Here is a 24,748-nt window from a genome sequence, read left to right as displayed (position 1 = left end):
TCACACTTTTAGGTTTCTTTTTATTTGACATCTTGTATGAACAAATTATGAAATATACCTCACAAATTGGAAATATTTACAGTTTCTTTACAGCAAGGCATTGTTCAGGTTTTGACTTATGGCATCCTTAAAGCATTCTGTCTTTCAAAACAAAGACATCCGTGTTGTTGCAGCATGCTCATAATTCATTCATTAGGCTCTGCATAGGAAAGGCGAGCCTTTCAAGTCTCATTTCCATTCCTGCCATTGTGCAATCCATTGTTTAAATGCTCTCCATTTTTACGTCTGTGGGTTGTTGTGTTTTAGTTTTAATTTCAGAAAATCGTCATAAGGCGAGCCCGAGTAAGAGTCTGAAAAATTCATTTTAAAATATGATCACAGCCATCCAAAAATCATTCAGACAAAGGAAGAAGAAAACATTAAGGACGTTATCACTACTGTATATCGTCAAAATATGCAGTAAAATATCTTCAAATAACGGGAGAGAAAATCAAGACGAATCTCTGCAAGGAGATGCCACTGTGCTGTTGTTGTTTTCAGCTGTGAACTTATTGCAAATAAAAAGCCGCCATGTTTCCAGTGCCCTCTCTCAAAAGTCGCTGCCATCTACATCTTTGCCTCTTAAAGAAAATCCTGAAAGTAGTTGTTCTTCTTGAAAACTGTAAACTGTTCAGTAGGCTCTTCCATTATAAATTAGGTGTGGGCCTCCATTACACATGTTGTCTGTCATTTCCTGTAAGCATAAAATGGGGAGTTATGATTAAAGGCATTTTTTTTGTCAGCTTTGCATGTTGCTAATTAGCCAGTACAGATTTAAGCAACGTAAGGACTGAAGTTCACATCTGGCCTGTGCCAGATTTTCTTTCCTAGAATTTTTCCACCCAGAATGATCGGCCCCTGGGTGCATTGCCACACAATGACAGTATGGAGCTGCCAGACAATCTGTTCAGTGAGAGATTGGATGACACTGACTATTAGGAGTCAGCATGGTGTAGCGGTTAGAGTGTTGGACCATGACCTGGGAGACCAGGGTTCAAATCCCCTCTTGGCCATGAAGCTCTAAAGATGTCCTTAGGCTAGTTGCTCGCTCTCAGCCTAACCTACTCCCCACAGGGTTGTTGTGAAAATAAAATGAGGAGAAGGAGAACTAAGTACACCACCTCAAGCTCCTTGGAGGGAAAAGTGGCATAGAAAAGTATAAATAAATGAACATTTAATGAGCTGTCATTCTGATCTGTTTGTGAGATTAGAAGACATTGTGCTGAGCAAGTGTCATCCCAAGCAAGTGTCATTCCTCATCCCTTTGCTTATTAGGGAAAAGTTCTGATCTTTTGGAAATCAGGCTTGTTGTGTGAGGGCTCCAAATCAGCTTCAATTGCACAGCCTGAATTTCCTGGGGTAAGATTGAATCCCACCCAAAAGAGTGACAGTCTGGAAGCGCCCTTAGTCATGGATGTGGAAAAGCCTTGGTAGTTTGCGGCCCACAGTCCTGAGGCTGCTTCCCCGGCTCATCAGTTAGGGGAGCTTAATGCTGTATAACATGATGTAATGAAAAGTGATTGTATGAGAGAGCTAGAAAAAAAAACCCCAGACATTCTTCAGCCACCCAAATGGAAGGATGCTACGCACAGAAGCATAGCAAAAGCTTCTTCACCAACCTTACCCATTCCAGCACAAAGGCAACAAGTTAAAATGAAGACATCCCCTGTACACCTGCAACTGATCTTGAAGCTTAGCTACTACCCCAAATGGCTATGAATTCAGAAGACAGTACACTTCTGAATACCAGTTGCAAGAAACCATGGGGAGAAGAGTGCTGTTGCCCTCAGGTTCTGCTTGCGGTCTTCCTATAAACATCTAGTTGGCCACTGGATTCTGGACTAGACGGACCACTGGCTGGATCCAGCAGGCTCTTATGTTCTTAAGCTTGATGGCCTGGTTGTCACCCATCCCTCTAAGTTTTATGACTTGTCTGGTATTTTCCTGTGTTAAGCATCTGCCTCACTGCCGCTTTAACTTAGCTTTCACTTTCTTTTCATGGTGGCCCTCGAGCTCCAGTTCTCCTTAGGTCCTGATAGGTTTCTGTTTCTCAGCAACTTATATTTCACACTGAGATGTGGACCTACTTAAGGGATGTGGCTCATCTAGTTGTTTTACTCCAACTCCCATCATCCCTCACTATTGGCCATGGTGACTGGGGCTGATGGGAATTGGAGTCCAATGTCATCTGGAAGGCCCTAGACTCTTTATCTCCTCACCCCTGGTCTACTGACTTCTTTCTTCTTCATTCCCAGTGCTGTTGGGATCTGCCTCCTCGTTATTTCAACTCTCTTTACAGCAACAGGACATCTGCCCTTCCTTCACCCTAGACAGCAGATAGCATGTGACTGAAAAAGTGTCTTTGACAAGCGGTAGCAGCAGAAACAACAACAACAACAACAACTTATTATTTATACCCCACCCATCTGGCTGGGTTTCCCCAGTCACTCTGGGCAGCTTCCAGCCAAATATGAAAAACACAATACCGCATCAAACATTAAAAAACTTCCCTAATGGTCGCCCTAAGCAGTTTCTTACAATAAATCTGTCTTGTTCTGTAATGCCCCATGGAAGAAATGGAACCTATGTTTGTATTATGGAAGAGATGAGAATTGGGTCACAATTTGATACCTTGGTCTCTGCTGGGATTTCCAGGAAGGGCGCCAGATAATGTCGGTTGAGGTGAGGATGTGGTGATGTAGATACCTGTCTGCTGGGAAACAGAGTGAGATGAGTAAACTTAACATCCCTTCAGCCATTAAGCAGCCAATGGATGTCACCAGTGAAAGCCAGTATCATCCAGTAAAACAAATATTGGAGGAGGGCTCAGGAGCTCTTCAGTCAACCAAGTCACTGTGTTTGCTTAGGTTTCCCCATTTGTAAAAAGGAAATTACGGAGCTTGCTTACATGATCAGAGATAACGGAGGGTGTATCAGTACTATGAGTACTATCACATTAAAATACAGGAGGAGGAGGAAAGTCCCTGATTATACCCATTATAACTGGATTCTGCCTCAGATATAACTTTACATAGTATAAACAAATCCAGACTTGTTGAAATAGTTGAAAGAGGAGAACAACTCAGGAGAGTTGTGAGGATGGATGGATAAAGGGCCATTTTAGGAAGTGCAACATCATGGTTTTATATCCTTTGTGAGCTACTGGGGGGGAGTCTAAATTCTCAGTTCATTTGGGCTTCCGGTTCCGGTCTGCCTTAATGGAGGCAACACCAACTACAGCAGGAGATCGTTGCCAAAGAAAAAACAAGGATGATTGAGGGTAATTATCCTTGCAAGTTCGCCCCAGGGACAGGGGGGAATGGGCTTCACTCGCAGTTCATCTCAGTACTTGGCTCTTGCCAGGATATTAGCTCCACCCAAGGCATGATGAAGAAGAGCAACAACCAGGAAAAGATAGACATAATATTTTACAAGGACAGGAAGAAACATCACAGACAGAATAATTGCCACACACAGGAAGAGCAAAGAAATAGTTTGAATGTTTAACTGTAAATTTATAAATCATTTAATATGTCAATACAAATGGAAGTTGTTAATATAAGTTGTTGCATAAGGGATTGTTATTTTGACTGGAGTGTAACTGAAATTAATAAGACTTTGGAATGCAGAAATAAAGTAAATCATCAAGCCATCAATTCTAGCACGTGGGGGGGTCACCTAAATTATATAATTTGGCATCTGAATAATTGGTATTAGTAATTGTATTATAATTTGGCATTGTTATAATGAGGCTATTATTGGATTATTGTAAATGAAAACTAATAAAAATTATTATAAGAAATAAATTCTCAGTACATTCATTCAAAAATGCTTACATAAAGTTAGCTATTTGAATTTTGCTTCTGAAAGTCATTATGATTATTGATGGTCAGATTTTTTAACGAAATTGTTTAACTCATGACACTAAGCTTACAACTGTGCAGTGCTTTGTGGGGTTTGTTTTCAAGGGGTACTCAATCGTACACAGTACCAGCGCCTCTTTTTGTTGTTAAAAAGTGTGGCACCTACTGTAACAATTTCATGGTGAGTACCGACACCTATTTTTCTAGAAAAAAAGCACTGCAACCGTGTCAGTCTAAATCAGGAAAGTGCAATGCAAAAAAGTGTAAGTTTTTTTTGTTTTTAAAGATGATTTGGCTGTATGTGACAAGGGTCTGTATTTTAAGTGCATACTGATTTGAAAAGGTGTAAGTCAGTCCACTGGTACATTCAACAAAATGCTTATTTGGATGCCTATAGGCAGGAAGACAGGAGTGCCTGGCGTGCTCTCGTCCATGGGGTCACGAAAAGTCGGACATGACTAAACAACTAAACAACAACAACAATAAGGATCAATAAGTTAAATGAAGAACATACTTCCAACTCTAACATCTTACTGTGCAGTTTTCTGTGTCATGTTTCCTAGAAGTATTGTAAGTGAATAAAGACTTCTGGGGGTGATTTCAAAGCACCAACCAAGGACTCAGCTACATTAGTCAAAAAATAGTGCTTTGAATGTGTTATAAACATACAACACAAGATAGCGCTGGAGACCAAAAAAACCAAAAAAAAGCTTTGCGATTTTCATAATGTTTTGTTTCTTTTGTTTTAAAGATTTAATTTCTGACTTATTCATAGCATTTCCCCCCTGTGTGTAGATCCACCCCAAGTCTGATTATGCATTCCTGTAAGAAACTAAACTTGCTACAGAGTTATTAAAAACCAAACCAAGCATTGTAGCATTCTAGAATTTAGCATACCTTGAAGGTAACTCTGGTGTCGGGGGTACCACTGGGCAGCTGGGCAGGTCGGTTATTTCAATACCCCTCAATCTCTAATATAGATATAACAGTCACAAATGAGGCAGAGAAACAGGCAGCATGTCAGTATCAATATATAGAAAGTTGTACTTCATGTACAGATGTACACAATCAGCAACTTCTGGCAATAGACTCTAGCCCTGGACTGTACCTCTTTAGAGTATAGGAGCAGATGTCCAAGGGCATTCTCTTGCTAAGAATACCTTGTACATCCCCAGAAAGCCTGGCTCAAACCTCCCTAGTATGCAGGTTTTGTATGCTCTGGGAATATGTGGGAGAAATTCAGCTGTCTGATTGTTCCACCTGCAGTTTGAAGCAGTACAAACCAACAGCACATCCATTGCATGGGGTTGCTGATTGCTCAGCTTGACCTCCAACATTGAGGTGGAGTTCACTTGTGGCCTCCAGTGTTGTTGGGATCCGAGCTACCATCATTCCCAGCTCCCAATGGTCAGAGACAATGTGAGTTGTCATTCAAAAGGACATCTGGAGGGCCATGGGTTTTCCATCCCTGTCCCACATAGATTTAATCTTTGGACTCTCTCCATTTTACAAAGTACTAAGCAGGGGGAAACACTCAGGGCTTTCCCCCCCAGGCAAAAGTCGCCAAAACTCAGTTCCTGCACCTCTCAGGTGGGCACCATTGCCATTATAAGAGAATGACTGAGGTGTTCATGGTGATTTCCAGCACCTCTTTTTCTAGGAAAATATCACTGGAAACAATATTTCCATGCAGTGAGGTGTGTCTGTATATTCACATTAATTAAGCAGGTTATTTAGGGAGTGCTAGACTTAGCGGCTAAGCATTTGTCTATCTTTTACAATGGAACAATGTAGATAATTGACGCATTTTGTTGAAATGGGTGTACTGCGGAGATACGGTATCCAAAAATAGCTTTCTATAACAGAACGAAGCGAGCACCAAACGACAGTGTTTCATTTCCCAGTCCTTTGTAAAGCCGAAAATTGAATTCTTCCCCTTACTGCTGAATGAATATATTAGAACACAAGAAGAGCCTTTCAGGAAGAAACACAACAGTTTGGGAAGACTGCCCAACTTACCTTCTCGCCCATTTCGTGGGAGTGATGCAGTGAGTGCTCTCTTTCTGAAAACATTCTTCTTTGCTCGTAGCTGGCTAGCCGACAAGTCAGCCACGAGGACAGAGTGCAGCCACCGATGCCGATGCAAGCCAGGGACATGGAGGTGACATGCAGAGGATAGAGAGCTGAAGATTTCTTTGTCAGAGCCCGAAGGAACTGAAAATTTAATATTCCTCCAATTAGTCCACAGATACAGCAGGCTGAGAAAAGTATCATCTAGGAGGAGACAAGAAAGATCACGTTACCATGGACTTCTCGGCCAGAGAAGGCAATTGCGGTACAGGGGGGCTAAAAAGCAGAGTGACGGACTGACGAATATATAGCCGCACAGCCCAAAACATTTAAATAAATAAATAAAACTCCCCTGGGCAGGTGATGACAAAGTATTTTGCAAACAATACTGTATTGGCCCGAACATAAGCCGCACACGAATATAAGCTGCAGCTTTAAAACTGGAGGGAGGAGAAAGAAAAGAAGAAAAAAATACCTGAATATAACTCGCTCCCTTCCTTGCTGCTCCTGGCTGCATACTGGGGGACTGCATACTGGGGGGGGGAGCTGTGCTGCATTCCCGGTGGACTTTCCCCTTCCTCAGTCTTGGGGGGTGGGAGCTCCTGGTGCTGTTTGACCCACACTCCTAGCTGCATACCGTAAGGTTGCAAATATAAGCTGCACGGTCAGAATTTGGGAGGAAAGTGTGGCTTATATTCGGGCCAATACGTTACAGTGGTACCTCGGGTTACAGACACTTCAGGTTACAGATGCTTCAGGTTACAGACTCTGCTAACCCAGAAATACAGTTTTCGACTCCAATTACACCCAGCATGTCGATGAACACATATATGAAAGGTGTAAGAAGTAGCTATGAGTTCTACAGAACTTCTGACACCTGTGTGTACATTTTCTCAGTATGTGTAACAGGGGTTGCCATTCTTTTGGGGCCTGTGGGCACATCTGCAAACCATAGAAACCATTGTGGGCACCACGTACGCCACAACCAGGCAGATTGGACAGCTTCTCATATTGGCCACCACAGAATGCTTCTTTCAAGCTTATTTTCAACAGGGGTCCTAAAACTGTACACCTCAGATATCAAAAGCCAAGCTAATGAGGTGCCTAGGTAAGATTGTCCTTTGTTTTGCATCAATGGGCTCTTTGCCATTATAAATCATAATATTAGATGACATTTTTTTCAGCTGGAACTTGCTGGAACTCAATTCCAGCACCTCTCAGGTGGGTGCCATTGCCATTATAAGAGATTACATTGCCATTGTAACTCACTCTACGAGGGGCTGCCCTTGAGACTGACCCAGAAACTCCAGCGGGTGCAGAATGCCGTGGCGAGACTCCTTACGGGGTCCTTGCCGTGGGATCACATTCACCCGGTGCTACACCAGCTGCACTGGCTCTCGGTGGAGTACAGGATCAGGTTTAAGGTGCTGGTTTTAACCTTTAAAGCCCTATATGGCCTAGGACCCTCGTACCTATGAGACCGCCTCTCCTGGTATGTCCCACAGAGGACCTTAAGGTCTTCAAATAAAAACATCTTCGAGATCCCAGACCACAGGGAGGTTAGGCTGGCCTCAACCAGAGCTAGGGCTTTTTCGGCTGTAGCTCCGATCTGGTGGAACGCTCTGTCACAAGAGACTAGGGCCCTCCAGGACTTGACATCTTTCCGAGATGGAGCTGTTCCACTAGGCCTTTGGCCAAGGCACAGTCTGATCTCCTCTCTCCTTCTGTAATCCTCATAGAACTCTAGCCCAATGGTTGCCATTATTTTGATTCTGAATTGATTTTAGAATGTATACAACCCACTTTCCTATGGGATTAGGCCAAGGGCAGCACAAAATTAAACTGAATCTTGCCGGTCGCTCGCCTCTGGCCCAGAGTAGGAAAGTACCTACCTTTCCCAAGGGCACTTTCCACTGTCCTTTTCGAGATGGAGCATGGCATCTTGCAGCAGTAAATAATTCAAGGCACACGACAGTTTGCATTTCATCTATTGATACATAATACAAGTCATGCAAAAACTTACGACAAGTCCTGATTTTTTTTTGGCACACAGTATTCCACACGCTCCACAAAGCAGAAACTGTAACAACAAGAAGAACATATGTCATAACTGAAAGTGTAGAACAGCAGCGTCAACTCTGCCGCGCTGTAAAACAATGAAAACTGTAGCAGAATATTCATTTCTTTAAAGCTGTGGCTATATCTAGATGACAGGATTACTCTTTCAAAAAACAGTTTTCAGCCAAACCTCTTTGTATTTAGGAACAGCACAAACCAAATCCAAAATCCACTGGGTTGAGAGTTTGGATTCGGCAATCTTGGAGCCAGATCAACATCTCATTGCAGCCATCTTAAAAGGGGAACTTCTGAGGAGTTGTGGGAAAGGGAAAGGGGAGTCTTACACTTATTCAAAACCCTGTTTGGCTCCATCCTGTCATCTAGGGCCCAATCCTCAACACTTAGGCCCACACTCACCTGCAGACTCAGCCAGCAACAGCCCCTTCCAGAGGCTCCCAGATGGAGCTTGGAATGAGTCAAACTATGCCAACCTGTTACACTGATATTCTATAGTTAGGATTGCTCTGAAAGTCTTGTTTCTAGGCCTGTTTGCAAGGTCAGCTACAGCCTGCCCTTTTGGCAGGTCATATCTATCCTTGAGTGCATGCAAAGTTATTCATATTTCCTATTAACCAGCTATTGAATCTTTCTCCTTTTGCAAAAATGTTTTACAGCCATCCTCTTACTTCTGGTCAAAATGGTAGGGTTATGGATTCTACTTTTCCTTCTCAGCTCAGCCTTAAGAAATGACAACCAATGGCAATAATGGTCATGAACACAATTATACTTAATGTGGAAAAGTCAGCCAAATGCTACAAGCCAAGCATCTTCATGCATAGAAAATTTCAAATAGTGAATTTCAATAAATGAATCTGATGTATTTAGTGCAGAAACTGAAGCACAAAGTCTAAAACTGGGAATTTAGATTTCAGCACATTTTCCTGGGAATAAGCATCATTGAACATACTTCAATAGACTTCCAAGAATAGCTACATGAATCGCACTGCATGTCCAACTTTTTTCTTATTCTCAACAGAGAAATCGTAGAAACCCAAATTTAACCCCTCCTCCAATTTACCACCATAAAGTGCTTACACATGAAAACACTGTTTCACATTAACATTCAATTATTATTATTTTAAAATCTAGGAAAATTCAACACATTCCACCTCATCCTCCTGAAAAAGTTCAATTCTGTTTCAAATATCACCAGACCTAAATGCTGTCAGAGTGGTCTGTAGACTGTAAATGTTAATGGTTGGAAAACCAAGATGGACCCAGTGTGTTTGGTTATACCTAAGCCCAACACTGTGTAAGATGTCACACGTGCATGGATACCAGTTGGTGTCACCATGTCTTAGTAGTTCTCTGGGCCCAGCAACCCACAATGCAGCAGTGGTACATGCAACATGGCAAATTACTCTGTAGTGAAGTGAGGTTCACCACACTGGCTCTCTTGGAAGCACTTCTGCTCTCTGGTGGTAGATCACTTGATGGAATGCAATCATTGATACATAGACACATCACAATTAGCTTTTCCGGCAGACATAGTCTAACCTCGGTGTAAGCTTTGTGTAGCTTAATTGAACTGAATTCTCAATAAATAGGATGCCTGGAGGATTCCTTAGGTGATCAGTATTTTGGAACCATCTGTACCCCAGACTAACTACCTTGTGACATAGGAAGAATCTCCACCTATAGCAGTGAGGTTACAGGCGCGATAATACAGGAGAGCAACAGCAAGACTCAGCCTGCCAATATCCTATAAAAAGGTCAGGGGTGTGCAGTGACTTAAAGTGCAGCATAGGCAGGAAAGACAAAAGTAGGTGAACCAAGGATGAAGAATCTGGGGCCCTCCAGATATTGTTGGATTACACCATCCCTGATTATTGACCATACAGGCTGCAACTGATGCATGGAAAGTGGAGTCCAACATCTGGAGGACCACAGACTCCCCTAGTCACCCTTTTCTTCTCCAAACTTGGTTCTCACCTGTCAGCTTTCTTCCATGTTACTTTCAATTACAGAGCCCTACAAGGTGCAAAGGGTTCAGCTTTCTCCTGGTGCATTTTAAAGCTCTTTCTCCATCCATCCATCCATTCATTCATTCTCTCTCTCTCCCTCTCCCTCTACTCTCTCTCTCTCTCTCTCACACACACACACACACTCTTAAGGCTAATCCGTGCTTCCTCTTGTCCTGCCACTTTCCCCCTGGGGAAAACCACTCTTTAGTGCTCAATTGGAACAAACAGCAATTCAGCTTTATCCAGATTGACATTTGCTCCTATTTAGAGCGAAAATGGGTTTTCCCTAGGGGGAAAGGAGCAGGGCAAGGGAGAAACCACTTGGACCCATGTGTAGAAAGTGTGGGTCAAGTGGAAAATTGCTCACTCGTTTTTTTTCTAGGCACATTTTCTGACACACATCATGTTTGGCCTGAAGCAACTACTTTTATCAAGTATGATTCTCATCCTCTGCCCAGATTGTTTTAACTTGTGTATTACTCCAGTCCACATCCTCAATCTGCATAGAAAGCAGGTAAGCAAGACATGTCACAATCTGCATAAACTCTAATTACGAATAAACTGTCATTGGATATTACTGGAGGCAAAAAAATAAATAAACGGTTGCATAAAGTTACTTGGGGAGGCCATTCAGGCCGAAATGTGCATTAATCCAATAAGTTCCTGATGTAGTTTGGAAATGAATTGCCTTTGTTCTGATCCACTTGAGCTTCTTAAACCAAAATGAAAAGACTGCCATAAATCCCCTTACAGGCAATTTCTTTCCTAGCGACTAAAATAAATTCAGCCTGCAACCCGGGAAGTGCTTGGAAGATCTATTGAATGCTATGATTTGGCTGTCTGCAGATTCTTTGCTGGCAGAAAAAATGGGTCTGGAGCAGAGAGGGGAGGAACTGAGGCAAGGAGCTGAGACCCGGGTCTCTCCTTTCATAAACTGTGGAGGACACTCTCCGTAACTTAGGAAGCAGACCCTGAGACAGTAATAGGCTGGTTGAAAGCTTTAAAAAAATTGAAGATCATTGTACATAAGGCAGAGGCACTGTCAGCCAATGATTTGGGGAATGCTGTTGAGTCAATTTTAGTTACGGGGCTGCACTGCCCCTTAAGAAAGAGGTGTAAAGCTTGGGGGAAGCATTTATATCAGGTTTGTGGAAGCCCAGATGTTGTTCAACTGTGTATCATCCCTGGCTATGAACCATGCTTGCTGGGGCTGATGGGAGTTGCAGTTCAGCAACATCTGGAGGGCCAAAGCTTTCCTACACCTGGTTTAGATCCTGTGCTACTGCTGCTTGTAGTGCCTTCCATAAGCTTTGCCCAGCATGTCAGCCATATCCCTTCTTGGGGAGATGATCTCTGGCCACAGTTAAAACATACTCTGGTTACATCCAGGTTAGGTTGCTGCAAAGCACTGGTGTGGACCTTCTAGGCCACAGGCCTGATTATGCCTATCAGGTCTTGGAGACTGGCCACCAGGCTATTTGGGGGGAATCCTAGAATCCTAGAATTGTAGAGTTGGAAGGGACCTGAGGATCATCTAGTCCAACCCCCTGCAAAGCAGGAATATGCAGCCTTCCCACATGGAGATCGAACCTGCAACCTTGATGTTATCAGCACCACGCTCCAACCAACTGAGTTAAGCTATTTTGTGAACCAGCATGTAAAAACCAAATACAGTGGTACCTCGGGTTACATACGCTTCAGGTTACATACGCTTCAGGTTACACACTCCCATAACCCAGAAATAGTGCTTCAGGTTAAGAACTTTGCTTTAGGATAAGAACAGAAATTGGGCTCCGGTGGCGCGGCAGCAGCAGGAGGCCCCAATAGCTAAAAGTGGTGCTTCAGGTTAAGAACAGTTTCAGGTTAAGTATGGACCTCCGGAACAAATTAAGTACTTAACCCAAGGTACCACTGTATATAAATGAATCAGGGAGGTGAATCAGGGCACCCATGAATGAAGATCATGGAAGTCGGGGGGGGATGTTCAGCCCTGCATCCCCACACCACCCATGATTCGCAAGATTCTGGCTGTGGGATTCAGGTATGTGAGGACAGGCAGAGGAAAAAGAAAATGTGTTATGAGGGTCAAAGGAAGATGGTCTCCTTCAAGCTTTCTGTAGTACTAGGAAGTTTGCTTGCCCAATGCCAAAGCTGTTGCAGCAGCTCTTTTCTGAGATGTCCCATTGCCTCTGCTCTTGGCTTCTGGCCACTCTGGAGCAGCAGCATTGGAAAGACAGAAAGCTTTAGAAACTCATCCCTCTTCCCGTGCTCCCAAAAGTGACTGAAGTCCCTGGGTAGAAAAATGCACAGCATCAGCCTGTGAGTAACTGGCATAAAAGGCACGTCTAGTGTAGATATTGATTTCCCCATGTAAAAACTATGGTTTCTATCCAGAGGAAGGTAACATACCCTCCAACATTTCTCCAATGAAAATAGGGAGTTAATAATACTAATACTAATTTAATTATTTCTATCCCACCCATCTAACTGGGTTGCCCCAGCCACTCTGGGATGCTTCCAACATATATAAAAACATAATAAAACATTAAACTTAAAAAAAAAAAAGCTTCCCTATGCAGGGCTGCCTTCAGGTGTCTTCTAAAGGTTGCATAGTCACTTATCTCCTTGCTCAGGGGTCTCATAACGCCACCCCCTTCAATATTTCTCCAGTGAAAAACAGCGATGTCCTAAGGAAAAGGGGGACATTCTGGAATCAAATCAGAAACTGGGATGGCTTCTGTAAATCCAGGACTGTCCCTGGAAAAGAGGGGTGCTTGGAGGTTTCTGAGCTAATGGCTTCTAAGTTCTATTGAAATCAGTGACTTAGATCAGTTGTGACTAAGGTGCCATTATTCACAGCTGCCGCTGCCTTTGGACTGCTTTTCTCTGAAGCTATTCCATGCAGCTGGGGCTGTGACTATACAGAATCCCAATCACCAGATGGGATTGTGTCACACAAAAAAGGGGCTACCACACATCTGTGTCTCTTGTCTAAAGAGCACCTAAAATACCACTGATTTCATTCAATGAAATTAGGTGCAGCTAGTTTCTCTGTAAAGGAGCCTAACTGGGTTTACTGTAGGCAGACCAAGAGGTGACTAAACCAGAGAGAAGATTCAGAGAATGAATAATCATTGGATCAGTTTTGGCATTTGAATGCCACTCATTTGTCACTCATTTCAGAAGTGAGTCATCAGGGTTTTCTGTATGAGTGATAGAAATGCTTAACTGTCAATAAGTTAGCAGGTTTGCTTTGTGTGTGTGCTTGCTATTACATACAGCTTCTTCCTTAATATTCACACACACAAGTTAGACTTTGGAGGGAGACGGGGGGGGGGGAATGGTGCAGCCTGAATGATCAGAATCTCCACACTGATCCATGTGGCGGTTCCCGAACCATCCACGGGCTGGATCCAGAAGGCAATTGGGCTGGATCCAGCCCACAGGCCTTAGTTTGCCAACCCATGATCTAAGAGAACAGATCCAAGGTTAGCAGAGAAAGTTTGCAAAGAGGAAGACTATGTCCAGCTTTTACCTTCAGGTACTCTCTCAGGCGTGGGACACGGGTGGCGCTGTGGGTTAAACCACAGAGCCTAGGACTTGCCAATCAGAAGGTTGGCGGTTCGAATCCCTGTGACTGGGTGAGCTCCCATTGCTCAGTCCCAGCTCCTGCCAATCTAGCAGTTCGAAAGCACGTCAAAGTGCAAGTAGATAAATAGGTACCGCTCCAGCGGGAAGGTAAACGGCGTTTCTGTGCGCTGTTCTGGTTCGCCAGAAGCGACTTAGTCATGCTGGCCACATGATCCGGAAGCTGTACGGTGGCTCCCTCGGCCAATAAAGCGAGATGAGCGCCGCAACCCCAGAGTCGGCCACGACTGGACCTAATGGTCAGGGTTCCCTTTACCTTTACCTTACTCTCTCAGGCACTGTTTGGTAGCTTGGATGATTTTGCAAGAGAACTAGACGAAGAGTGATCAGTCTAGCAGTGGTTATTAATTTAGCAGAACCTAATAACTCATGAAAGCTATTGTACTTTAACGTTATTATAGTAAGCTGCTCAGAGAATGCTGTTATCAGATGACATAATAATGCCATTAACATTGTTCTCTTTCCCTCCCCGCCTCTCCCTCTAGCTACCTTTCTCCCCATGTGCGTGCGTGGCCGAGCATCAGTTCACACAACCACTAATACAGCAGTCCAAAACCCTTGTTGCCCCACTTGTGGGGAGGGAGGTTGGATTCACCCACCCAACAGCCTCCCGCCAGCTCCTGCCTGGGGCATGAGACACCTTCCCCTTCTGCCAGCACAGGCAGGGGGGAGTGCCACTGGTGAGACCCACCCCACTGGAAATAGCCAGCCACAACATGGACCATTCCAAGGACAGGGAAGGACAGAGCTACCCCAGGACCCATTGGATCCTGAGCCAACCCACTGCTGTTGGGTGATGGCTTCAGGCCCAGTCTAAGCCCAGTCACCATATCTTCTCCTGCCCCCCTTCTGTTCTGACCACCAGTTAGGATTTCCCCTCTAGCGCAAGACCAGATGTTTCCATCTCTTCCCTGCAATGGGCTCATATGAGGCCTTTGCTCATGGGTCTAGCTCAGTTTCTCAGTTTTCTCTTCTTAAATTGGCTTCTCCACATTTCTGCAGCAATTTGAGATTTTCAAAAAATCCTCCCGAAAATTCACCAGCATTTTAGTACTGATTTCTCTGAATAAACACCTCTGGGTGCCGTTTTGACCCATGCACGCACTTTTGCAAACAGTTTATCCTAAGACAATGCACAGTATGTGCCATTTTCGCAAATGTATCTGTTTTTATGCACCATCTCCCCTAGCATATGCAATGCTGTAAACATCGTTTGGCTGGGGAACTGCCCTGCAAAATCAGAGAAGAGAACATTGCAAAAGAGCACTGGGTTTCAGTTCTCAGGCAGTTTCAGAACATGCACATTTGATAGCTTCATCTTCAGATGCAAACCAGATTAATTTTCTCCCGCATCTCTGATTCGGGTTGTAGTTGGTGCACTGAAGCGAAAGCTGATAAGAGTAGTGGTGAGCCCAGCTGCAATATGAAAGGGTAGATGGCTGCAGGTGGGGCTTTGACATCCATACCATGAATGTGCTGTACAGCAAGCTGTCCATGTGCTGAGCAGCAATGTGAAAGAGGCGAGGCTATTTTGTTTCTTACTTGTTGGATATTATTGTGTACATTTTTTTTGAATATGTTAAATTTAAATCAATTTTCTTTACTTTGAACCAGGGTTGTGGGGACTCAGTTCCAGTGCCTTTTTTTAAGATGCCAAGAAGTGCAGTAGTGGTAAATTGTGAGGCCATGTCAGTGTGGTACAGTGGTTATTGTGCTAGACTAGGACCAGTGGGACCAGGGTTCAAATCCCTACTCAGCCATGAAGCTCACCAGACCAGTTAACCACTCTCAGCCTAGCCTACCTCACAGAGCTGTTGTGCAGATAAAATGGGGAGGAAGAGAACCATTTATGGCACCTTGAGCTCCTTGGAGAAAAGGTGGACATATATATAATAAATACAGGGAATAAGTTCAGGTGCTTTTCATGACAACCCCAATAGCTATGTTTCTTCTGAGATTAATTCTCAGAAAATGATTAATACTGAAAATGATTTTTTTGACCAGTGCAGACACTACAGCTTCAATATCAAACTAAATTCTCTCTCTCTCTCTCTCTCTCTCTCTCTCTCTCTCTCACACACACACACACACACACACACACACAAGCACACTTTTGCTTATTATCCAGCCTGATGGACAGTTCTGACTCAAATGCTTGCGAGCTATTTTGCAGCATTTTGGTTACCGTAACAAAGTGACTTGGGAGTTTTTCAAAAAAATAAAGTGGCATATTCATGCTAATATGACCCATCTCTATGTCTGCTTTGCCTACTTAGTGAGTTTCACTCTTTGAGAACAGCTTCTTTAACAACTGGTACAACAGTTGCGACCTTCCCTGGACTGGGAGAGCTTGATCACACTAATTCAAGACTGTGTTAGTGCAATGCAGTCCAGTATGTATGTGTGTATATATATATATATATATATATATATATATATATATATATTCCTTTGAGTTTGGCCCAGAAACTGCAATCAGTGCAGAATACTGCAGCATGATTTCTGACAGGAACGAGACCCTGTCAGCATATTGCACCCCTGCCCAGAGATCTGCACAGCTGCTGATTTCTTACCGAGCCAATTTCAAGGTGCTATTGGTATTATGGCATATAAGCTATTATACAGTATGGTCATATCTAAAGCTCTCAACAGCTTGGGACCAGTTTACTTGAAGGATAGCCTTACCCCATATGCACCCACTTGATTACTTTGATCTGTGGAAGCGGCACTTTTACAAGTATCACATGATGTATGTTTCACAGATACAAGGAATTGATCCCTCACTGTGGCAGCACCTACTCTCTGGAAGTCCCTGCCCATTAATGTTAGGTAGGAGCCTTCACTGTATTGTTTTCAGCACCTGCTACAAAATAAAAAATAAATAAAAAAACAAACCTACCCATACATGTATTTTTAATATTTGCTTATGTATTAAAGTTACATTCTGTCTTTCCTCCCAAAGGAGCCCAGGGCAGCACATCATTTTGTTATGTGGTTTTACAGTAAGCCCACAACTTATGTGCACTTAGTTTGTGCACACTGAGCTTTACACACATGGGGAATTATTTTTTTTAAGGGGGTGGACAGCTTTGGGGGGAAATAACTTTGGCAATCCTGCCCACCACTGAACTCAATGCATTCTGATTTTACACGATTTTGGTTTTAGTCATGAGTTTGACTATACATATACAGTATAGTCAATGCATTTTGATTATACATGATTTTGGTTTTAGTCATGATTTAGTATGAACATAATCCCACGTAGGCTGTGAGCTTCCTGCATTATGTATATTTCTTTTAAAACTTCTGATTTTATTTTTGTTTGGATACCTGCTTTTAACATTTGATCTGATCAGAATTGTTCAATGAACCTTTTATATTGTTTTATGTAAACCGCTTAGAGGTTTTTTTTTGTTGATGAAGCAGGATATTAAATCTCATTAATTGATTGATTAATGAAATGGTTGGCATGAAGAGGATTGGCCAATCATAGCCCCCTCCAGGAAATGACATCATCATCCTTGCTGTGTGATAAATGGTGGTGCTTCCTCCCTGGCCTGCTACGCCATGGTGTCAGGGCTCAGCCCAGAATCAGAGGAAGTGAAGAAGAGAGCAAGTGAGCGAGTGGGTGGGTGTCTCTCTTGTTAATGAACAGAGTGACTTCCAAGCACCACAGGGAACCACTGCCAGCAGCCCTCTCAAACATCTGAAATGAGAAGAAAGGCCTGTCTAGATCCTAGACAGTTTCTAGCCTGGGCACTTCATGTTTGAGAAATCAAAACACTGAATCGATATGGCACTTTTGAAGTTAGTAGCTAGCACATGCACTACCACTGATGTGACTTACATAATTCAGGATTATTTTTTTTTTAAAAAAAGCAGATTTATTCTTCCTTTTTGGTGGATGCATGCTTGCATGCCTTCCTCTGTGTGTAGAGGCGATTTGTATGCATGCTGTCACTCTCTTCGCAGTGTATGCCTGTGTGCTCAACACGCTCGTGCAATTGGTTCTGCCGTTTCTATGGAGAAGCAGCTCATTCCGTGTGAGTAGTAGATTTTTTACAAAGTCAAATCTAGCAGCAATTCTATTCACCTCAAAGGACTAATTACACCTCACGTTGTATGACTATGACAAGTAATACAAGTGGAAAAACATCCAGCATACAATGGCTGGATTCAAAGAATTTTTGTATTTCAGTCTTTTATCCACTTGTATAACTGAGAAGTCAGACATATCACAAGCAAGATAAGGGTCTCCACACAGATGAGATTAACTGAGTGATTGATTTTAGGTTGTTGCCATATAACTAGACTCTTCTTCCAATATCTGTTGCCTTAACTGAAACTGATTTCTTACAGAGTGAGAACCATGCCAAATTTCAACTCCAGAAAAATTAGGTGGACAGAAGCAGAAGATCCTTAATATATTTTACTACATATTTTAATATATTTCTTTTCCTTTAATTTATCTCTTCTCGGATATATTAACCTTTCTGCACTTGAGCTTGGAAAACTCATTAGCTCTCACATTTGTAATTAGTGTAACCATTCTGTTCTGAGGTCCCTTATTGGAGTAGAGCTCTATATTTTGACAGTCCATACAAATTCCTTTTAATCAGACATGTACAGAGCAATCCCACACATGTTTGTTTAGAAGCAAGTCCCACTGTGGTCAATGGAGCTTGCTCCCATATGTTTTCATAGAATGACTCTTTCCTATTGTTTCCAAAATACTTTGGGTTCAGAAGTCCTAGGTTCACTTAAAAGACAGCTGGTGGAAGAGCTGGCAAGATATTCACCCAAGCCCTTAGCATCAAGACCATACTGAACTAGATTTAGTATGAGACAGCTTCATATTGTTCTAAGTGTGGGCTACACTAATCCAAGCAAAGCCATGAATTTTTAGCATCTTTGGACCATCCTTGGTACCAAGGATCTTCCAGGTCTAATATCCCTGTCATGAATACAGAGATGAGCACTAGACAGCCTCTAAGTGGACCTTTGGCCCTTCAGATGTTGTTGGTCTGCAGTTCCCATCACCACTGAACATTCTGGTTGAAGCTGATGGGGGTTGGGAGTCTAACTATATCTGGAGAATCACAGGTCCCCCCAGTCCTATATGGTGTGTCTGAAGTGGCTCCTTTTAAATATAAATAATATCTGGTTTTCTTTCTTTTAAAATAATGTTTTTCATGGTTGCAGCCGGACAGTCTTTGGATTATGTACCAAAGTAAGCAAGACCCTACAATTCTTATATGGCTTTTCTGCCCCAAGATTTCTAAATCAATTTAATGATGCTAACATTTTTTAGTGTTCTTGCTCCACCCAGATGCCTTGGGTATTCAGGAAGTGTAATAGGCTTTGTCTACCACATCTTTTGATATTACTTGTAAGTAAGATATAGCCAATTTCTGCAAGAATATGCCCAATACCTCAATGTCTGCATCTCACAGTATGTTTCCAACTGGCCTTCAGTTATGAACAAGTTTCCACTCATACATGACCCTTTTCATTATGCAGGCAATTAGAAGAAGAAGAGTTTGGATTTGATATCCCGCCTTTCACTCCCTTTAAGGAGTCTCAAAGCGGCTAACATTCTCCTTTCGCTTCCTCCCCCACAACAAACACTCTGTGAGGTGAGTGGGGCTGAGAGACTTCAAAGAAGTGTGACTAGCCCAAGGTCACCCAGCAGCTGCATGTGGAGGAGCGGAGACGCGAACCCAGTTCCCCAGATTACGAGACTACCCCTCTTAATCACTACACCACACTGACTATATGAGCAGTTCCATTGATCTTGGTGGGTCTGCTACTGACCATGAACCAATTTTTTTTAATCCATGAAGGCAGTTAGCAATAAAACTATCTTGTGCATCAGAACTCTGCACAAATGTGACCTCAATTTCAATAATGGGCTTGCTTATGCAAAAAAAATACTGCTGTGGACTGGAGTCACACATTGCAACTATGGCTATACTGCATGCCATTGTTGTCAATATAAATTGGTTTACAGCAATGAGAAGGTATAAACACCAAAGTTATGGAATCCCAAAGTTATGAAACACCCTCCATAAGGAAGTCTGCCTGGTTCCATTTCTGCTCACCTTGTGAAAACATATTTATTACAGTTGGCTTTTGAGATACTTTTTAACTGTATCTGAATTACAGGGTAACAATTTTGGGGTAATTTTTTAAAACCTTTACTGGCGGTGATGGTGCATTCAACTGCTATTCTCTGCTTTATAAATGTTTAGCCACTTTGAGTGTTCTTTTAAAATAGAAAAGGTGGCTAAAGGTGCCTGGCAGTAAACAAATAAAAGCAAATATATCATTTGGCAGCTTAATAGGATATTGTGGTTGGTGAGACAATATGTGTAATAGAGATGTGCATGATTTCAATCTACACAAAGCAGGATATTCTGAGCTAAGGTTTCCATAGTAACCTTCCCTTTAGCCACTTATGTGTGAAACTGGGCTCCCATCTAGTTGCAGCTATTTGGAGGCAGAAGTGGGTCAAAGGCCTTTAATTAAATTTCCATGTTATGTTATTTTTAGGAAGAGTGCATAAAAATCAGCTTTCCTCTAATGGGTGTGCTCTTCAGAAGTTTGAAGCAATTCATCCCACCCTACCTGACTTATTCTCCCTCTGATACCTGAAATTATTGCAATTAAAACAAAACCATTCAGTTTCAAGCCTAATTCTGCAGTTACAAGCATGCTTACTTGGACATGAATCTCAATGAATTCAATATGGCTTTCTTCGGAGCAAATATGTCTAAGATGAGATTGTTAGACCAACCACAGAGCACATTTACAGAACAGACACAGTGGTCTCCGAAAGCTTGTTGCGCCATTGATAGGGTTACAACCTGGCCAGTATCATGTGGGGAAGCTGACTGTATGAATTAGCTCTCTCAGAAGCCATTGAGTAGGGTACATCTAACTGCATCAACCAGCTCATACCCCTTGCAGTTCTTGAAAAAGGCAGAGATCTCACCCTTGTGGGAAAACAATGACAGTTTAGCAAAGGTAAGCTTGAATCCAAATACTTGAGGATGCAGTCACAAAACCATACAGCATGGCACATTTTTAAGTTAGGCATCCACCCAGAACCCAGGCTTGTGGAAATGTCCCATACGTCCTGTATGTTGTGTACCCTGCTATGTATGTACTATCCACATGGAACAAGGTAGCTGCAAATTAATATGGTTGGATGACTCCATCATGAGTTTTAACCATGTTCTAGATCTGGCTGTTCATATATGATTTTTTTAAGGTGTACTCATATGGGTATGCACAGAGGCAACTAGCAAGGAAGTCCAGAAATAGATTAAAAATATGCAAGATCCTTACCCAATAAAACTTCATAATAGTAGAACATTTCCAGGCTCACACTGAGGCAGGAAACCCACTAGGCTAATATGAACCTGCACCTAATTATCTAATTGTCTATACCTATAAAATTATCAGTGTCAGTATTTTTGTCCACAGCTGCTTCTTCAGCTGAGCACTGCCATTCAAAGGTTTAATGAGTACTCCTAGTCTGACAAAAGCCATAGGGTTGAATCCAACCCAAGTTTGTTGGAACTTAAGTCCCATTGATTTCATTGGGATCTAAGTGCAAGTAATTTGGGTTGGATCCAACCTGCTCTTCAGAAAGCTATACCTCCCCACACACATGCCCACTATTATACTCGGGCCACCTGAAAGTGTGAAATTGTGATTCCCAGCTCTTACCACAATCTATAAGTGCTTCTTCTGTGGCTCAGCAGTTTAATTAATATGCTGCTGTTACTTTCCAAGATACATGTACTAACATGTAGGTAAATGTACTAACTAGACATTTCAACACAGGAATATGCAGCTATTTAGTCTAAAATCAGAGGAAATGGTGCACTTTCAAAACACCTTGTGCATCATTTCTTTTATTTGACCAATATAAGTCCATATGATTCTAATATTTTTCTACTTCGTTTCTCTATAAGTTTTAAAGTTCTTATTCAGTTAAAATTATGAATCCTAATACAGGTCACATTTGCTTTGCTTTCTAATGATTTAAACAGAACCAGTGAGGAAATGTACCTTGTATGCTATGCTTTTTATACGAATCCAAGTGAAATCATTGGTCAGCATACCCCATTGTAACCTAACTAATTTCAGCTGAAAACTCCACTGCTACTCCATGATGGCTGCATTGATGATTATTACCATGCACCACAATGTTAGCCATGCTGGGCATAACATTGAAAGTTACACATACTTAAGTCCTATCCCACTCAGTTGGATTTAATAATGTAACTGAGATTTAAAATTCAATTCATCTGAATGGAAATTAAACCTACTTAGTTTTGTTTGGGTTGCACCAAATTCCATTTAAATTATTAGGACTGGTATCGAAAGATTATGTTTAGGAGAAGGGTGCCTAAAGCTGAGCTCTGAAGCACATTGGATGCCAGTCTCATGAATCGCAATAGAAAACAGTACAATGTACTTTCATTCAACAAATAGTTACAATGGATGGAAGAAGAAGAAGAAGAAGAAGAAGAAGAAGAAGAAGAAGAAGAAGAAGAAGAAGGGGACACCCTCTATTGAAGCTGAGGTGTCAATCTTTGATTTACTGATATTTAAAGGGGTGGTGGTGGTAAGTGATTTCAACCAAACAACATATGATGTCAAAATGAATTGTGAATATGCTTGAATGTTGACTGACTTTGTCCACATTTTCAGTTCCTGGTAAAATCCTGACTAAAAGATGCAGTTGCTCTATCCTGATCACAATAAAATGATGTAATGCTGCAAGAATATGCTTCCTTTTCATTCTTTCAGAAATATGCAGTCTAAGGCATGTCCTTGGCATCATTTGGAAATACCTTTTTGGTCTTTGGACTACCACCTGGTCCTTTGCACAATGGTGCAACTAGATAGTTTTAGACGTAAACATCTGCTGGGGGGATACTGGCTTAAGATGGCAATGTGCATTACTTTGCTTACTTCCCAAGTGTTAAGCCACCCCTGTTCCATTTGGGAGTCTTCTGCTTATTCTGCTGCATGGGGTCCTGGACTTCTGCCTGCCTACCCGCCCCCCTTATACCAAGTCAGACCATTGGTCCATCTAGCTCAATATTATCTGCTCTGACCTGGGGCTTCAGGTAGGAGTTTTCCCAGCCCTACCTAGAGACACTTGGGAGCTGCATGCATGATGAACACTCTGCCACTGAGCTATGATCCTTCCTCCATGGCTTTGCATGGAGCAGGGCAGCTGGAAGAGTTTTACACCCCACTGTAGATTTTTCCATGGCCAAAGGCATGGCCCAGTGTTCTGCAGGTATAAATCTGATGAAGGCTGCGGTGGGGTGTGAGATTTTATGCTAGAGGGTTCAAATAAAGTTCAGGTTATGTTGTCCTAAAAATAGGTTGGGGAGGGAAGAAAGGAAGCAGTCTATACACACGGATCATGCAGATATCAAGAGTGCACTGAGCATGCAAGCTAGAGAAAGGGCCGTATGGAAAATTAGCACCCGCTGAGCACAACATCATCACCATCAAGAGTTAAAGAGAGAGTGAAATGGCTAACGTACACACACCCCGCTCCATACCGGAGAAGAGTCTCCCAGCTGAGGCGCACGCTCGGAAAGAGCCAGGCTGAAGCTGACCGCCCCCACGGCAACGCTGGAGACCCCCAGCCCTATCTCCAGCACGGAGAGCACCAGGAGGCCTCCGATGATCTGACTGCTGGTGCACATCCTCGCTCGGTCATCGTTCCTACCAAATCAGCTCCGAAAGCGACGCATTCGCCTTCTCCAAGGGGAAGGGAAGAGGGAGGAGAAGGGCTCTCCCCTCCGCGGCAAACTTTTGTCCTCTTCTTCAGCAGCAGCGGGCAAGCATATAGCCACAGCGGTGAAGGCCCGCTGGCCTCGAGTCTGGGCGTGCTTCTCTCTCCAAACCGGGCCGGAGATCCTAAATCTGGGTGCGCCTCCAGTTGATGGATCGGGGAGGTGGATTTCTCGCGCTGCTCGGTGCTGGGCGTCGAGGAAGCCCGGAGCGGATAAAGCGCCGCTGCCGCCACGCAGAGCCTGAAGGAAGCTTCAGCGGGGAGCTGTCCGAGGTGCTGATTCCTCCTTCCCCGAACCTCCCCGACGCGCGCTCTCCAGACGCTTCCTGATCACACGACTCTCCTCAGCGGTGGCATCGATCTTGTTCTCCTTTGGGGTGTCTGTCTCTGCCTTGCTCTCTCTTTCTGCGGACGCTGTATAATAAGAGTCTGGATATCCTTGAGGCTGGCGAAGGCAGATTAAATTCAGCACCACGCTCCTCTCCTCTCGCGCTCAGCTGGTGTCTTCTCCAGAAAAGAGGGAGGGAAAGCGACCTTGTCTGAGCGCCTCCTTCGCTCTCATTGGAATGACCTCGCCAAGAGTTGGCTGGAGGGAGGAGACGCCGAAGGGGGAAGCCCAGCCCTAGCAAGAATTATGCATGAGCCTGGACGCGGCAAGTTCACAGCAGCCCCGACACAAGCGCTCACGCCCAGCGCTTTGAACCAACCCCAGCGACAACGACGCTGGTGCAATTCTTTATAATCTATGGGGTGCAAAACTGCAGGTCTCTTTGGTGTGAGGGAAGAGCAGTGGTGGAGTCAGGTAATTTTTGACACAGCCCCCCAACCCACCCCAGACCTATCTTACTGGGGTTCCTCCTCTATAGATGGTAATGTGGTGGGTTCCCCCCCCCCGCCCCCGCTTATGTTAAAATGTGGTAAGCAAGCCCTGCTGGTTTCACCCACCCACACTGAGTGGGACCCCAGGTTTCTGCCCCAAAGTCCTGCCCTGACAGTACCACTGTACAAGAATGAGTCAGATAATGCAATAACTTCCCCATACCTCCATCCCAGGAAGGACTGGTCTTTTTAAATATATGAAATATTGGGAAAGTGTTGGAGTTATGTAACATCTCTTCTTCTGGTTTCAACATTCACAGTTATCAATAAATACACATCAATGATGACATATATAGCCTGCTTCCCCCATTCTGATTCTAAGGCTATTAGAAATAAAA

At 43.2% G+C, this 24,748-nt stretch overlaps 1 protein-coding gene across 5 annotated transcripts; it reads right to left on the bottom strand.

Moving 5' to 3' along the window:
- TMEM196 (transmembrane protein 196) lies at positions 1-24,677 on the bottom strand. Of its 5 annotated transcripts, none has more exons than XM_083578916.1 (6): positions 23,284-24,674; positions 7,996-8,052; positions 5,922-6,176; positions 4,800-4,873; positions 2,671-2,752; positions 1-733 (listed from the first exon to the last, which is right to left on the bottom strand). In XM_083578916.1, exons 1-6 carry the CDS (start codon positions 23,440-23,442, stop codon positions 671-673), a joined length of 690 nt encoding a protein of 229 aa, XP_083435042.1. In that variant the 5' UTR covers positions 23,443-24,674; the 3' UTR covers positions 1-670. The 5 variants fall into 5 exon arrangements, with proteins under 5 accessions (XP_083435042.1, XP_083435043.1, XP_083435040.1 ...); XM_083578917.1 differs by having other exon boundaries at positions 23,296-24,673; XM_083578914.1 differs by having other exon boundaries at positions 23,278-24,672.
- Positions 24,678-24,748: the final 71 nt, after the last annotated feature.

This window comes from Podarcis filfolensis (assembly GCF_964270895.1).
Source record: "Podarcis filfolensis genome assembly, chromosome: 12".
Lineage (NCBI taxonomy): Eukaryota > Metazoa > Chordata > Lepidosauria > Squamata > Lacertidae > Podarcis > Podarcis filfolensis.
The sequence above is the reverse complement of the archived record's forward strand: the minus strand, read 5'-3'. Positions and strand labels throughout refer to the sequence as shown.